Source organism: Python bivittatus, unplaced genomic scaffold (assembly GCF_059951505.1).
Source record: "Python bivittatus isolate LINGU-HERP-01145 unplaced genomic scaffold, Pbiv_v1 ctg000220_np1212, whole genome shotgun sequence".
Classification (NCBI taxonomy): domain Eukaryota; kingdom Metazoa; phylum Chordata; class Lepidosauria; order Squamata; family Pythonidae; genus Python; species Python bivittatus.
Genome location: NW_028277048.1, coordinates 10,844,070 through 10,862,413, shown reverse-complemented (window position 1 = coordinate 10,862,413; position 18,344 = coordinate 10,844,070). Strand labels below are relative to the sequence as shown.

The 18,344-nt window shown below is 36.9% G+C and overlaps 1 protein-coding gene across 1 annotated transcript; it reads right to left on the bottom strand.

The window, feature by feature from the left end:
- Nucleotides 1–785: 785 nt before the first annotated feature.
- LOC112540587 (synaptonemal complex central element protein 1-like) lies at nt 786–13,880 on the bottom strand. The gene is made up of 10 exons (XM_025166400.2): nt 13,678–13,880; nt 11,437–11,511; nt 10,638–10,685; nt 9,183–9,237; nt 8,821–8,910; nt 7,434–7,497; nt 5,805–5,862; nt 2,628–2,742; nt 2,174–2,263; nt 786–1,700 (listed from the first exon to the last, which is right to left on the bottom strand). Exons 1-10 carry the CDS (start codon nt 13,781–13,783, stop codon nt 1,643–1,645), a joined length of 759 nt encoding a protein of 252 aa, XP_025022168.2. The 5' UTR covers nt 13,784–13,880; the 3' UTR covers nt 786–1,642.
- Between the last annotated feature and the right edge of the window lie 4,464 nt (nt 13,881–18,344).

Genomic DNA, 18,344 nt, shown 5'->3' with positions numbered 1-18,344 from the left:
TTGTGCAAATGAAGCATCTCTGGAGCATTAAAGTTGTGTCTTTTACAAGGCTTGTACAGCATGGCTGTTTCACTTTATTAGGGGTCCAAGCAGAAGTATTGGTGGTGTACATAAATACAAGAAAGTGGAGGCAGCTTTTGAAACAAGTGTGCAAGCCTTGCAAAGAACACAGCTACATTAATACTTGGAAGGCAAATGTTTCATTTATTCTTAATACACTTTGTGAAGAATCTGTTTCTCCTCAGCAACTTTAAGATCTGTGGTCTCTAACTCCCAGAATTCCCCAGCCAGCATGTTAAAGTCCACACATCTTAAATTGCTGAGGTTGAGAAAACTGATATAGAGATACTCTGCAGCAATAAACATTAAGAAGCAAGCAAAAAATTCCATTAAATCATTTTCATGACAGCAGAGGTAATAGGAATTTATTAACAGCAAATGGTTTGCCACAAATTTAAGGGTGAAACAAGACATCCAATATTCCAAAGAGATGATTTCTCCTGCTGTACAGATAAACCTATCGTGGGGGATGGGAATAGAGAGAGATGTAAAATTAGGAAATTACCTCTATAATCTTTTAAAGTGCTTCTTTCATTGCATGGAGAGAAGAAAAATGAATTTCACTGTTCAGTAAACCAAAATTGGCCTAAGGGCACTGCCACACTACCATTTCCTCAGAAGCAGTTTGAAGAAGATCTGTACTGCTCTTCTGCCAACTTCACAATGGAGAAATAAAATAAATTGCTTTCACATAAACTCTTATGCATTTGTCTGGTCATATGCAAAAAAAAAAAAAAATCCAAGTGGTTCCTATGAGAGGAAGCTGCAAAGCCATCAAGGTGTCTTCCTTTTGAAAGATCCACTAAAAGTGTTGCACTCAAGAAATCAGGAGGTAAGGGAAAGCAAGAGTTCCTACCAACTGAGAAAGACTGCCCAGCCCATCTCTTCACAGCTGCAGCATTTCAAAGTTTTACCGAGGCTTTGAATGTATTTATTGATTAATTTGTTTTATGAAATTTATATACTGCCCAACTCCCAGCAACTCTGGTAGTTCACAAGTAAAAAGCATTAAAAACAAGGAAAAAATACTATAATAAAAAACAAAGGAGTAGAAGATGGCAAAGACGACGAAACCAGACAGGAACGAAAAAGAAACACCCACACAACCCAAAGAGGGTTTCAATCGTCCTCATCAAAGGCCTGGGCCAAGAGCCAGGTCTTCAAGGCCCTTCAAAACAGCAGCAAGGTGGGGACCATCCAGATCTCAGGGGGAACCTCATTCCAGAGGCAGGCCCTACTACAGAGAAGGTGCACTTCCAGGGCCCCAATAGATTGCATTGTTTAATCAAAGGAACCTGGTGTACACCAAACATGCCAGACTGAATTGGCTGGGCAGATACTATGGGAGACAGGCAGTCCCTCAAGTAACCAGGCCCTATGCCATGTAGGGCTTTATAGGTAATGACTAGGACATTGAATTGCACCCAGCAGCAAACTGGCAAGTAGTGCAGCTTACAAAGCAAGAGGTGTTATTCTAGACAGTTTCCTGTGTGAAAGTATCTTAATTGTTAGATAACAGCCTTAAAGAATGCATTAAGAATATTTACATTTCATCCTGTGCTGCAGTATGGTGGACTGCAAGCTAATCCTCATTAATGCTGCCATCCTCTATCCCCATGACCTCCAGCTCTGTTTTTAGTCTGAAAGAAATTAAATACTTGAAATAAAACAATGCAAACAGGATCAAAATAGTCATAAATAAAAAGGAAACAAAGCTTCATTGTTGCCAGATGCAATGGTGGAAAGAAAAATTATGCTAGGAGACAAAGCTAGTGACCATATTTCCATTTTAAAAAATAAATAAAATTATAAATAAAGCTGGCAGGAGCAGGAATTCTGGGGGATGACAGAGGTGGTTATCTTTGTTTTAAAGTGCAATAGTATATTGCTTCTTATATTGACTTTTGCCTGAATCCTAATAGATTTCAAATGTTTAATGACACATAAAATTCTCATTCTGAATCTGTTTCAAACAGACAATGCACCACAGTCCAAGGATACAGCATTAAAGCTAACAACTCTCTTGCCTAGAACCTCTCATCTTTCAGAGGTGAATCTGCAGAAGATTAGCTATACATGCTTATGCAAAATACATTCCCACTCTTCTGCTCACCTGCTGCATTTCTGTTGCAAATCAGAATTGCACTTCAAGGCTGCTTCAAGATAATTTTTTGCTTTCTTGTTTTCCTCCTGAAATAACTCTCTGGAAATGAAAAAGCAGGAGTAAGAGTTTGTATAGGTCAAATCTATCAAGATATTAGTTGCCTTTGTGGCGAGAAATCATTTGGTACATGCATTTTTATTCTAACAGTCCCAAATTACAAAAAATATAATGAAGCATACCAGAACTTTTAATAATGTCTCATGTAATTTTGCACAAGGTATTAATAATTAATTATCTTACTCTTAGAAAGTTTAGACTTGTTTTTTTTAAAGTAGCACTTTTACTTGCTATTGTAGTTCATTTTAAATATTAAAAGGTAATTTCTTGGATATCCTTGGGAAGGAACAAACTTATTTATCTGAGCTCTAAATATTATCCCAGAGGAGAACTGAAGTATACTCACAAGGCAGATGCAGCTTCCCGGCTTTTCAGGAACTTCCTTTCTTCACTGAATGCAGCCTGGTTCAGCAAATCCAATTCATCTTGAACATGAGCCAGTTTCTCCTGGATTAGTTTTTCTAATGGAACATTACAACATACAAGTCCTTTATGGCACATCATATTTAAGAATTCCTACCTGCCTTGGAAACTAAAGGTACTTTCAAAGTACAATAGAAATTAACTTCTTGGACTTCCTCAGGAACATGGCGGACTGAAGATGACTAAGAGCCACAATTGCAGCTAAGAACAAGGAGCCAACAAGCAGATCAGCTCCTTTGACCCTCTATGGAGAAAGGGAGGATGTGAGATTGTCCACGTTGTGCTCCATACAGTTGCTTCTCACGAGGAGATTGCAAGCCAGTGGTCTCCAGAGGGTGGGAGAAATGGGAGACAAGGGAATTTGCCGTTCTTGCTCCAGCTGCTGTCAGAACCTTCAAAGGACATTAAGTTGGCACTTCCTTTGCTACCACTTTAGGAAATTGCCTATTAACTGCTTCAAAGTTAGACACCTTCAAAATGAACGCCTGGAAACACCAGGTGAATGCCTTCAATCCTTAATATGGAATGGATTAATATGGAATGGAACATTAATATGGAATGGATTAATTAATTAAATCAATTTAATTAATTAATATGGAATGGATCATGGGACATGTTAATTTTGAATGGTTCTTTCTGGGCTTACTGACATCTGGACTGGAAAAATGTTGTGTACTGGATTTGCTTACACTTTATCTCAACTCTTGAGATAAGGAATGATGAGTTTTATATTTGTTAACTAATGTTATTATTTTAGGGCTCTATTTGGACTTTTTGCTGACACCTGGATTGGAAAAGAAGTTGCTTACTGGATTTGCTGATACTTAAGAATTGAGTTATGGGATGAAGAGTTTTGTATCTGTTAATTAAAATGAGGTGAAGGAGATAGTGAATTTGTTTACACTTGTCGTGATGAGGGTGAGAAGTTGTTTTATTAGGTTTCTTTTTTCTTTTTGCTTTCTATTTTTTCTTTCTTTTTTTCTTTCTTGCACCTTTTATTCTCTCTATTTTTCTTTTTAGCTTGTATTATCTTTTATTACTGTAGTTAAAACTTTTAATAAAAAATATTTTAAAAATAAAAAAAGATATTAACTTCTTGGCAGTGCTATATTAATGCTGGTAGAGAACTCAGGCATTGGACAAAACTTCAATTCCTTTATAATGAGACACTGCCCCAAGCATAGCTTTCCAGGGAGAGGGTATTATATTTAAAATGTTCCTCTATATTTCACTAGTTCAGTATTAGAGAGAATGATCCACTATGCAGTATAAATCAGAAATTATGGTGTCAAGCCCTCATATGAGTTTAAAAATAAGAAAATAGAACTGTCTGTGCAAAAAAAAGTCATCTCCAGACCAGCCTCATTTGTTTATACAGCAGTCTCAGATGACTACTTTATTGACTATAGTGCAAAACCGTTCAATTTTGTGTGTATATGTACGTTTATAATCAGATCACATTTTCAGGCACAGGTCTTCTGAGCACATGATGACATTTCCCAATTGGTTCATTGCAATGTATTCTATACAGGGCTACCACTGAAGAGGATTTGGAAGCTACACCTGGTCCAGAATACAACAGTGTGGGTAGTTTTGGGCACACCCCAGTATGCCTATGTTATACCACTGCTTCACAAGTTGCATTTGTTCTCAGAAGGCATCTGGCTGCAATTTAAGGTGCTGGTAGTTACCCATAACACCCTACATGGTGCATGGATAGATTATTTGTGGGAACATCTGTCCCCAAATATGTCTGGCTATTCCAAGAATTCCATCAAGGTGGACGTGCTCTGGGTCTAGAAAACAGTGCCATATAGTAGGACCCAGAAAGCATACTTTCTCTATCATGGCACCTGGCACAGCACATTTCCTGAGGTCTGAAAGGCTACACCCATATTAGTCTTCTGGAAAGACCTAACTTTTCTCAGGCATCAGGATGAGGTTGTCAGTGAAATCATGCTTAATTTTATGGCCAGACAGAATCTAGTGCTGTGAAAAGGAACTCATGCTTTGGATGTGGCAATGACTAAGTGCATAATTATAGTCTATAAATAATTTCCAAATTAAGTTAAAGTTAGTATCAGGCTTATTTTTTTCAATATAAAGTTACCAATGCTTACTCCCAAAGCTACTCTTCTGATGAAGAGATTGAATGTAATTTCCGTCAAGAAGCTGGTGTTTACCTAATGGCTGTTCAATTCCTCCTTCAGGGACATCTCTGTACTTTTCTGCATCTTTCCAGCACTTTTTTTTTTAATATGTGTTATCAATTTTGGCAATTAACACTGGAGTAATATACCAATGAAAAAAGATCTTATACTAATTTTCTCTGAGTATAATATTCATAGTAAGCTTAGAATTTAACTTCCACTGATATTCCCATTGCTACACATCAATTGTCCTGTTTAAATTCTGCATCTATTTAATCATGCAGTCTTTGACTTGTTTCGTTTCTGAATCATATTTCAGTAAAACGTTTATTTAAGTCCTAAGCCCTCAGATGTTTTGATTTAATCTTTAATAATAAAACAAATATAAAACTTTTCAAGACTTTCTCTTTGGAAGGGCCAGAATCAACTCATTGGTTTCAATATCTTCAAATAAGCAGTATAGTTCAAAAGGTGCTAAAAAAAAAATAAGGTAACATATTTAGAGATTTGACTGAATTTAAAATGCTTATAACACAAAACTCAATGCAAATTAAGGAATTAATTTAAGGAATTCTCAATCTATGAATGGATGAATTTAACATTAAGGATACAAACAAATGTAGATTAAAAAATTCAACTTTGTTACTTGTCACAATATTTAACAGGCACTTCCAATAGAGGCCAGTAACATCAGCATTCTACAAATGTAATGGTCATGGAGTCTAAAGGAATGGAATGGGAATTAAATGTTTTTCAGCCACAAGAAAATTAAATATGGTGAATATTCAAAATCCTTTAGCACTAGTACAACCTTGAAGGAAGGTGTGCTTGGGTTTCACACAACAGCTTAGTAATAACTGCACAATGACTGTGTTAAAAAATCATCCTTTGGAATGATTTTGGATTCCTTCCTTTCCTAGATGCCCAGAATGGTACATTCTCTCTCTCACCTTCATTTAGCAACTGCTCCTTACTGTCTCTCATGTCAGCCACTGGTTTCTCCCTGGCCTGAAAAGTGGAACAGGATATGATGAAGAGAAACAAGAACAGCAACAAAAAAAATGTTGTAGATATGTGGAAGGAAATCAGTAAAAAGAATCTCCCAACTCCAATAAATTGTTTAAATGTCTATAATGAGGTCAGCAAAAACAAGAACTTTATACTGTAGACAGGTGCTGTAGCATTGGGAGGAAGCCAACCTTTCTGCTCATGCTATTTCCCCAATTAAAATCAAACAGAGAAATTATATTTGTCTCACAGGGGAAAGACTTAAATATATATGATATAAATAGCCTCTAGTTTTACCCATCAAGCAAATATCAGTATGAAGAAGGAGTATAAAAGGTAGGATATATTAATCAGGAAAATATTATAGTAAAAGGTACAGTAATGCAAATAACAATAATGCTTTTTACATTAATTATATGAATTTTAGTATTAAAATTCCCATCTAAGTGTTAACTAAAGAGTGCAGAATCACATTTAGCTGGATTCAAACAGAGATTGGCAATTTTTTGTGACCAGGTCCATACTATTATAAATATTTCATCCACTGATGAGGCAGGAATGGGTAACAAAAATATCACTGGAGAAAAAGATTGCATTTGGGGCTTTTGCTTTCTCTCTTGGTTTTTAAAAAACATTTTATCAGTGATTAAGCCTATTACAGGCTTATGTACTTACTCCTTTCCTACTAAAAATGAGCAGAAATTGTGCTAATTCAGCTACTGGTAATGCAATCATGGTGGGATGGAGGGAGCACAAATAGGACTGAAAGCCATGTATCAGCCATGGGTTGCCCATACTACTTGAGAGGACAATTCCATTGTGTACCAAATGATGAAAAGATGATCAAGAATGTTTGAACTAGCCCCACCCTATAGATACAGACAGAGTACAAGCATTCAGCAACACCCACACACCTTCATCTGACTGACAGTGATCATATATTGGCACAGGAGCTATTGGTGACATGTGCCCTGGCATCTATGGGATAGCTTAAGTCTACAGATAAATTGTATGTACAGTTATTTGCATCTCTTGTATGCATATTCTTGCCATTCTTGGCAAACCAATAAGAACTACATAACATTTTTCTTGGTGTATAACAGGCAGTCTTGCTAATGATGCCCTGGGCATAACAATTATTGTGGGGAAAAGTTCTCTCCATATGTCACTGGCCTTATTATTTTTGTTTCCAATGTGGCAGTTGCCCAGCCCTTTTCAGCCTGACATTTCATTTTATCTCATTTACATGGTACCAACTGGCTGTGCTCCTAGGAGTTAAAATAGGAAGATAAAGCACAGGTTTGGCTCATTAGAGCACCCAAGAATCCAGAAGTCAGCAGTCAGTCTGTAAGCAAATAATATTCACCTCCCTGTTCCTTATACACCCACAGATCCTTTCTTTGCAGACAGGGCCAAATGTTTTTAGCTAATTTGATGTCACTGTTCCCAGAGGTAATAGAATCAGAATTCAAGATCTCTAACTCACAGTTTTGCTGCCTACATTTATTGCAATATTAATGAGTAGTATAGAATATAATTTATGCTACAAGGGAAAAAAAACAGGTCCTTACATAAAGTTCCCAGAGATTCTTGTGCTTCTCCATCAACTCATCAAGTAACTGCTCAAATGCCAATCTGAAGGTAGAAAAAATAAATGTAGGGCAGGAATAGGACAGAATTAAACTATTGCATTGCAGACAACTCCAGCTTCTTGCTGCACTTATACTTCCAGGGAATATCAACTGCAACAGGAACTAGCAGATCAACAACCTGGGCTTTCTTGAAGAGCTGGCCAAGGAGAGGCACTGCCTCAAATGCAGGGCCTGGGCCTCAACTGTGAGCCACTTTGCCTATACATGTTGGAAAAGGTGAACCAGGTGCTGGTCGTAAAGGGCATTGCTTTGGACTGTGTGTTTGGGGTGAGCATGCCTATTAGTTGTGCAGTAAGCCAAGAAGCTGCAAATGAAAGCATCAGCCATGTCACTTTGACTAGCATTGGGTCTACTCGTACTCTGGATCTGCTGGCACTCTTCAGTGACCTCTGCCTGCTGTGCTCTTGCTTAGCTTAATGAAGCTGCAGCCACTGTGCAATAGGGCTAGGAAAATCTTTGTCAAGGCCGGGCACCAGGATTTCCCTGCTTCAATCACCAAAGTGCTGGTCAGTGTGACATGTTGTATCGCTGTGAAAAAGACTTGTGCAGTCCAACATGTGCGAGAATGGCTTGGTTTTAGAGAGAATGTACAAGGTACACATGCTCATAGCATTCCTGCAAGAGTTTGTAAAATACTGCCTACTTGTTCATGTAACACCTTGCTGCACAGAACATACTTGAACATACTGTTCATGCTGCACAGAACATACTTGAAACACTGCTATAGAGTCATCTTGTTCCACATTCAGTATTAACATTAGCTATCCAGATTCCTAAGGAAGTCATCAATGGAGAAAAATAATGGAATAGTAAGTCCCACATATTCATCTTCTGCACCTTGTAACAAGTGTAGTATTTCAGAATATTGAGACTGCATACAGTTTTCCATCATGGCTAAGGCATGCAGTTAGACTATTCTGTCTATCTAAGCCATTTTATAGCTATTTAATTCAGAAGACCATTACTACCTTTTGTGGTAAGGAATTCCATATAGTAAATATGCTATGTAAAATGATATTTTTGTTTGTTAATATTAAACCTACCAGCAAACAACTTTACTGAGTGACCTGAATATTGTGACCAAGTGAGAGATTTATTTAATTGCATTATTATTCATGATTTCAATCACTGCAGCTTTATCTTTTGCAGAAAGTGATTTGCTAAAGGAATGAAGGCAGGTAGTCTGAAATGTGATTTGATAAAGGTAAATGCAATAACTTTTTTTGATAATACATGAATTAAGTGAAATCAGAAGATGCTAGCACACCAACATTTATGGCAAAATTGCAAGATTTTAGGAAATAACCTCTGGTCCCTCTGCTTCAGTTTTTCCACCTGGATCTTGGCAGTGAGTTCTTCAATTTGTTGCTTACAGCCCAGGTTCAATTTCTGCTCCCTGGTAAATGAGAAGAAGCTAAGATATAGAATGGACTAATTCTTAATTTTGTGATGATAATCACTTTGAGCTGGGACCATGTATTGCAATATAAGTCATCTATACTGAAAACATATGCATAAATACATACTGACAGCAGTCTTGATACAGTATATAGATCTTCTTAGAGTAGTTTGCTATATTTCCTGCTGTAGTCTTGATAACTCTAACATTGCTCAGTACTTTTCAATGGCTAAGTCCACAATGCAGATGGATCAGGGGCCCTAGCTCACCTCTGCATTTCAGCTTCTACCTCCTTTGAGTGCAACTCCATGACTTTTCTGATCTCTGCAAGAAAGGTAAATATTAATGCTCAGCAATTCAAGTTATTCTCTTTTCTGCATAATATTTCTACCATGGTTGTATGCATGTTCTTTAACATTAAAGTAATGCCACTACTTTCAGTTTCCAGGGAACAGAACATGTGCAATCACATTATGCTACACTTTTATTAGATAAAGCAACAAGGGACTGCAGGAAAGGGAGTGCTCTATTTCTCCTCTGTACCCAGCACAGGTAATCGGAAGGTTGCCAAAAGAGAAAAGCCTCATCAGGAAAGGATGTTGGGGTTGTCAGTTGAAGAAAATGTTGGCCCAGCAGGTACTATCTATGAAAAAGTTTAATTCCATCTTATGAAACTTCAGGAAGTAAATAAAAAATAAAGTGGACAATATTGTCATGTACAAAAATTATTAAAGTTATCAGGTGGAGAAAGTAGAGACAATTTTCTCTCTGCACTGCACACTATTTTTAAGCATTGTTTTCTAGCTATTATTTGTCATGTGATATGAGTTCTAACCCAAGCTAATTTTTTGATTGCCAAAAGTGCATGTAACATTTGGGGTGCTAAGGACCATGTTGTGGGTGTGAACACTATACATATGCATGTGATAAGACTTTGAGGGGAGCTGGGTGGTGGTTTTAAACTACGGTATGCTATTTTAGGGCTTACACTAGAGTTTTCATCTGCTTCTCTTCTCAAAAGTTGGGGAAATGTTGCCTTTTTATTTTTAACATTCATGGTCAGAGATGGCTCTGAGCACTACAGAAGGAAACTTGGGCTGCATGTAGCCTGTGGCTACAGGATTCTCAGCTTGCCTTAACCCATTGCCTATGAAATATATCATCTTCATGTAACAGATGAGAATAAGAGGAGCCGGGAGGAGAAATCCACCCTTACAACTGACTGCATAGGATAGCCATGTTGTCCTTTTGTAGCTGTTTAAAAAATAGGGCTATGCTGAGCTTTAGTACTGCCATTGTCTCAAATTACTTGGATTTTTTTTTTCAGTTTCTATTGCAATTCTGTAAGCCATCCTAGAAATACATGTTTTGAAGGATAGGATATAAATGTATATTGTAACAGCAACAGCGGGAAACTATTAACACAAAACTTAAAGAAATAGATTTTTTTTTCCTAACATTGAAAAATAGAAACCTATACAAAATGGTATGGGCATTGAAAGATACATTTTAATTAAATTAATCAATCTTAATTCAATTAAATTAATTTTACTAATAATGCCAAAACATAAAGTATCTCTTGAAACTGCATTTCATATTGCAATCATATTGATAGTGAATTGTCCTTGCAACAAATATGCAATTTCAAGGAATATAATGTGGACAAGTGCTAAAACTGATAGTGTTAAAAAATCTGAATTTTTAATTTCTGAATTTGCCATTACCCTTTTTCTCATTCCATATTTCTTCAAGGCTTGATTTCTCAGCATTTACTACAAGAGAAGGAGTTATTTCATTTAGGTATTATTTTTATGATGTTGCAGAAAGCACAAATGGAAGAAACCTCAGAAGTTGGTGCTTGTTTTTCTAAAACTTTGCATTTTAAAAATCTGCCCGCTGCCTCCAGCTACAGTATGTCTGCTACAGCTAAAGTGCCCTCTGTCTAGAAGCATGAACAGAAAAACTATTCTAGGTAACCTTATTGCAGTGATCTTTTATATCTTTTGTATGCCAGTTGTCTAGTCTGCGGCTCTCCCTCCTGTCTCCCAAGGTCATTCCCATATCCCATCTCATGTAATATATTGGTTGTTCTTAAAATAAAGTTAAATTAACTGGCCTGTGCCTGCGGATTAACAGCACTGTATTTCATACATAACAATATAGCATAACGTCACTGCTTGCTTAGTGATGTACATACCTACCCGTTATTGTTTGGATCATAATGGCAGGATTCACATATAATTGGATTATATGTGAATCCAGCCATTATGATTTAGGTTATGTACTTACCAGCCATTTTAACTTATTCAGCATACAGTACCATGGTTTAAAAACTTGGCTTAGTATTACTGTGTGAACAGAGTAATAATGGAATTCTCTACATGTCTACTTAAAACTAAGCATGCTTCAAAGTGAACTGCATTCTAAAGTTCATACGCTTTTTAAATACTCGTTGTGGAGGAAGAGATTAGTGGCATTTGATTAAATGGCTTCAATCTGAATTATGTCAGAACAGATACCTACACTTTTCCAGCTCCCTCTGAAGTGTTTTACTATGTTCATTTGCCTCAGAGATCTCTTCATTTAATATCTTCTTAGCTGAAGAAAAATGCATACAGCAAATAGATTGAGAGAGTAAATGATGAGTGGGTAGCTCGTCCCAAGGATATTTTGCATCTGAGTAATATTATAGCATAATGGTTAAAACCACATTTAAACCATTATAATATTATTCTAATAAAATAAGTAATACAAATTTCTACTAAGATTGTCCTAGAGCTTCCAGATGGAGGAGTCCTAATAATAACAATTAAATATATTGTAGAACTATTCTGCTTTTTATTTTTAACAATCCACTGTTTGCAGATAGAAAGAGACAGATGTAGTAATGGGAAAATAGTAGAGCATTAAACAGAAAAACAAGAACTCCACTCCTGTAAAATTCTCTCCTTTCCTTTGCCCGTCAATTTAAAAGTACAGCTTTAACCTGACATCATTTAATTCAGTATTGTTGTTCAGTCGTTAAGTCGTGTCTGACTCTTCGTGAACCCATGAACCATATTGCGCCAGGCCTTCCTGTCCTTCACGGCCTCCCTGAGTTTGCTCAGTTTCATGCTCATTGCTTCAGTGATGCTATCTAACCATCTCATCCTCTGCCGTATTCATTATTACTCCAAACTAGAGGAAAAGAGATTCCATGTCCTCTCCTAATGAGGAAGGAAGGAAGGAAGGAAGGAAGGAAGGAAGGAAGGAAGGAAGGAAGGAAGGAAGGAAGGAAGGAAGGAAGGAAGGAAGGAAGGAAGGAAGGAAGGAAGGAATTCTGGGGTTGAGGATAGCACAAGAACAATAATATATATAGCATTCAACAATCTTTGCCAGAGGAGATTCAGAAAAGTGCCATTTGACTCAATCAATTACAACAATCATTATCAATTTGTACTATTGCAAAACTTGATACTGTTAATTTTTATTGGCCAGATATGCTTGTTCTTTCCTCAAGACTTCTATTGATTGTACCTTAATACAGAAGTTACTCACTTCACTACTAATTCAAAATCATTGCACAAAGTTAGCATTACTTGTGATGGAAATAGACCTACAATCCCATTATTGAAATAAACTGGGTATATACAGATGGTCACTAGCCAGACACAAACCACATACTTGTTAGACTTATGGGAGAGTTCCCAAAAGAATAATTGTGTATTCCCACAACCAAGTCTCATTATAAGAAACACTGCTTTCCTGAAGATGTACTAAACTCTAGAAGAAGGCAGGAAATGAGAAGACAAATATAATCAGATCTCCTTTCTCTTTCAATAGATGCAAAGAAAGGGTACTATTTTCATAAAACATTATTCATCACCATCACCTCCCCAATTGTTATATGGAGTCTCCATCTGGAAGTATCTGTACCTAGTTTATTACAGTACATATTCATTTAGTTTAGTTTCTATCCCATCTGAGGAAGTATCATGGATTTATAATCTTATGCCCACCTCAAAGAAAAGCCATCCCCCAGTCTGATGCCCTTTGGATGTGTTATAAGAGATCATAATTATTATGGTGATCAAATTTTAATAGTAAAGAAACCAAAATATTTACAATGGAGTAGCCATTGGAAACCACTCAGAAACTGCATTGAGTACACTAGCCCAGGTGTAATTCAATTCTTCTTGATTGCACTGGCTGCCAGTACATTTCTAGGTGCAATTCAAAATATGGCTTTTAACATATAAAGCCCTGTACCGTTTGGCACCTGGATACCATTAAGACTGCTTCCACCAACCAGATTTAACCCATCCAAAGTGTCTCTCAAGAAAAAACTTTTGGGACTGCCCCGTTTCCAAGGGGGTCAAGGCCAGGAGATGTTTCTCTTGACAATCCCAGGCCTCCACCTGGAGGCAAGATTAGCTGCACTGATAATAGCCTTCAGGAAGTTAGTTAAGACTGAGTTATTCCAGAGGATTTGGGAATTGTGATATTGTCAGGGTTATGTAATTTTAATTTAATTTAAATTTTATTTTAAATTTGTATTTAGCAAGGAAATTTTGTTGTTGTGTTAGAAGTTGTGAACTACCAAGAGTCTCAAAAGGTTACGGTATATTTAAATCAAATAATCTCTTCAAATGAGGTAAAATATTTCTATTTCCCAATTTATGTTCATTCAAATAAGTCTATTAAACAATATATTAATATAATCAGTGACTTCAGCCAGCCTATAGAAGCCAGCCCTTTACTTTGTGTCCCATTTGAATCTCTTACCTTGCTGCAATTTATTAATTCTTTTTATTAGATCTTCTATTCTCGGCTCTAGATTTCCCACTACCAAGGAAAGGAAGAAGGAGAAAGTTTCATCTGCATTCTTCATGTTGATCTATGCTATTATATTAGTACCTTAAAACTTTACAAATATTTAAATTCACCATAACCACCTTCCTGTGTATCACTTCATTTTATTCATTCCAGTGCCAATGTAACTGACAGTTTCAGAACCTAAACAGGATAATTTAAAATAATTCTCTGTCAAATAATATTGATATAAAGTTTATAGTTTATATTATCCTGGTTTGGAATTATTTTTAATGAAAATTGGGTCTCCAAACCTTTTCCCTAAAATCAGCATCCCTTCTTCTGTTATATTTTTCCTCTGGCACCCAGTAAGCTTCTAGCCTTCCCTCATCATGCAGTTCAGTTTAAATCAAACATACACATACACACACACACAACCCTCTCAAGTGAATTTGTCCAGAAGCCACAGAATCTGGCCACATTCCTGGCATTAAAGCAGTATTAAAGTCACAATATACATATTGATTACATTTTGTGGGTCTCCTAGATTATGTGTTATGGTATTTGGCTGTGCCCTACAGGAGACATGAAATCAACTATTCCTACTGTGCAGGCATAATGTTGCAACATACATGGATAGATGTGGCAGGTTACAGGTTACACAATTGGAGCTACTTTTCCTTATTTGCTTATAGTTAACAGATTAGGAAACTCATTTCCTACAAATACATCTCAGACATTTCAGCCCCTAGATTCTGTCCAATTTTATCTTCTAGTCAGAATAAACTTTCCATAATAAGAGGGAAAAGATTACCAAATATCTCGATTCCCAGTTATTTTCTATACAGTAAGCAATGTGTTGTCTTCCAGATTTTAATAAACCATCAGCCCTAGCTCAAATGTGAAAGATTATAGATTTTCTAGGGGGCTACCCACTTTGCTCATTGATAGCTCACACATGTTGCTGTCATGTGCATATTCTAAGATCCTACTAAGATGCCTAGTGCCTGGTATTCCACTTTAACTGTTGGCCCGAACTTCAAAATACCATTTTGCATTTGTTTCACAAGTGACAGCATCTCTTCCATTTTTGATGCAAAGTCCCAGCAATCTGGAGAAAGAATAAACAGAATAGTTTAAATGTTGTCATAATCCACATCAGCTATGTAACGTCATTCACCCAAGTATATTTTAACCCAGGTATATCAAAATCTGGGCAGCATATAGGCTTTTTGCCTGTATGGAAGAATTTTTCTTTTAGCTGTAAGCTTCCACTTGTGAAATGGAAACTTATTTATTTTTATTTATTTATTTATTAAATTTGTATGCTGCCCATCTCCCCCAGCAGGTGACTTTTTTGCAGTGTTCTGCTTCCTGCATGTTACAAAAACAATATTATAATACTTTCCACACAGAAAAATAATAGCAATTAAATGGTATGATTTAACAATATATAAAGATTCTCAGCAAATGAGTGCATTTTTAGATTTCTTCACATGGCTGTGTTTTGTGATTGGTGTAGAGAGTAAGGGAAATGACTTTGATGAAAATATGCAAGAACCATTACCTAGGCAAAGGGGTAATTTGAAACATTTTTTAAGCCCTGGGAAATACTTGAAAGATAATATTTGGAAGCAGCTCAGGCAGATGCCTCCCTGATTCAGTGAAATGTAAGAAGGGGGAGGAGGTACAATGCAATACAAAATTTTGTTATTATAGCCTGTCTCAATAAATGTAATTCTAGTCTTCCTGTAGAGTTGATTTCCTGGTCTGGCCTACCTAGTGGGCCTGATAGCCAGAAAATGGGCCTTTTCTACAGTGAAGCCCTGTAACCCTAAGACATTTCCTACCATCCTCAATTAAGTCTTTCAGACACTATCCTATTCATACTGAATTAAAAGCATTCAGGACTCCTCTATTTAAAACACTGTTACTTATCTCTTTCCAAAGCTCTATTTAAAACCTTGTTAGTATCTCTTTCCAAAGCTGTTTTTGACTGCCAAAGTGGGCCAATGGAGTTTTATTCTAAAACTGAGTTAACATCTCACACTAAGCCATTATAGCTAAATTCACACACATTAAGCAGAACTTGCTTTTTGTGCTAAAGCCAAAATGTGGTTGGCAGAAAACTAGCATCAATCTGTGAACCCAAACTTTGTAGTTGGTGTAGCTCACACTGGTTTAGTGCTAAGTAAATGTTGGCTTAGCACATGTGAATTCTGGTTATGTATTTGAATAAATGTGTATTTTATTGTTTAATGACCTGATATAGTGGCTATTATTCATTATTCATTTATCATTTATTAGATTTATATCCCCTTTCTTCATGACACTCACCATGGTGGACATAATAAAAAAATTATTTAGTCATAGACCAAAGAGTCAGTTATAGTTAATCAGATAATACAGTTAATGCAGATTCATAAAAAAGATGAAAGACAAAGGCCAAATTCAAACTCCACACTCTCTAAAGGTCATATCAATGGAACAATTTAACTAGTGTCATAGGTAAATGATATTAATAGACTGGACCATTAATAGAAAACACCCAACCTCCTCTAGAGGCCAGCCCAGCTACTTAGCAAGATTATTCACTTGGAGCACTAAATAGCATATGAGGGGCAGTGCAATCTTATATAGGCAACTATTTCAATATTTTCATCTAAACATGGACACAGTTGAATAGAATATTACTGTTTGTTTCCTCCAACGTATCCATAAGAGGTGAGGGCTCCTGTGATGAACTGATAGAATACTAGAATATTAACATTAACATTATTAATATTAATATAGAATATTGCATAAACATTTAAGAGTAGAGAAGGATTTGTAGAATAGGGCTTCAATATAACGGAGGGCCTTTACAGTTGAGGATTGAGCCTTAAGACTTCCTCTGTACAGTAGGCCCAAACCGAGGGCTCTTTGTTTGGCCTCTATCAAGGCTTTATTCTGGCCATACATGATTAAGAACTGAACTGAAAGACCACAATAGGCTAAATCCTTGGTTACACCTTTTTTTCCCCACTTGGAAACAAATCTGTCAACAAGGATGAACTAAACCGGGGGACCTCTGACAAAAGTCCAGTTTTAGGCAGTATTCCAAAAGAGCAAATTCTCATAGGAGCCTTCAGAGAGGCAAAACCAAGCTGTGCTGTACATTGTAATTTCTCTTCCCTTTGTAGGGGTAAAAGACTAGGAGTGGGGAAGACCAGGTCCAAGTCCGCCCCAGCCACAGAAGCTCACTGGGTGACTCTCAGCCCAACCTACCTCTCAGGGGTGTTGTTGTGAGTGGAGACATGGAGGAGGAAGGAGCACTATGTATGCCACCTTGAGCCCCTAAAGGAAAGGCAGGATATAAATCTAATCTATCAAAAAATACATCACTCTGTCGTAGCATAATGCTGGATCACACATTTTCTGAGTTTTAATGCATAATATGTTTTGGAAGACTTCAGCTTAAATCTGGCGGGAAATTCTGATCCAGAAAGCTAAACATTTGCCCCTGGTGAGAGAGAAACGCCCCAATTTAGCAGCTACTTCTTCCATTGCCCTATTTACCTTCATTTCCCTTCCTTCTGGGTTGAACAGCTGGGGAAAGGAGAAGAAAAACCATGGCTCATCTGCCAAGTATTTCTCAACATCTAATAGTAAACTGCAACTTTAAAAAAAGAAAAAAACTGGCTGAGAAGAGGGGGAGATGGATGAGATTGGGGGGGAAGACTCATTGTGCACAACTATCACATCTTGTGAGGAGCATCTCTGTTCTCCTTGCTGCTGTTAGGAAATAAAAAACCCTTCCCAGTGTTCAGCTCCAAGCCAGGAAAGAAGATGCCAGATGACACTTGCGGAGAATCAGTTTTTTCTTTATTAAAAGAGCCCCAGCACAGCAAGTAAGCAGGCTTGGGTGGCAGCCACGCAAGATCACTGCCAAATACCCCCCTTTATACGTTACTTTTTATCTTTTTAGCCTGTGCCTAACAGTCAGCACGTCCTTGCTTGGACATGTCTTCATCTACTTCTTAGCTGACTTACTTGCTTCTTTCTGTTACGTAGAATTTTAGGCTTTATTATTAGCATTTTACTAAAGGTGATATTAGTATTTTAGCATGGCATCCATGCCTCCTTTTGAAGTTTAGGAAACCATGTTTTTCCTTTGAGCCAAAGCTATTTCCTTTCATATGCAAAAACTAGCCCTTTCAGGGACAGTCAACCAAACAGTAGTGCTCTATTCTGAAATCCTTGAGTGTTGTGGGTGTTAAAGAAACAAACCTGGGTGGGAAAGGAGGAGATGCAACATATTTTAAGGGTGTTTGTCTTTTCTCACGCCCAATCAATGTCTTTTATTGTTTGATTTGTTGCTTCCTGATACATCACAAATATCAAATGTATGTATCATTTGTTTCTGTACCATATATAAAGATGTAACCATACCCTTAATAGAAACCTTTTGCGTTGCCTGAAGTACTTGTGGCTCCTATCGCTGGGGGAGGGGCGAAAAAGCCCCTTTGCAAAGGTATTGGGTGTTTCTCAAATTCAGGGACTAGATTTTTTATTACTTTTTATTTTTAATACTGCAAGCTTTTTAAATAATAGAATGTTAGTCATTTTTAATCATATTATATAAACCTTACTGCATTGAA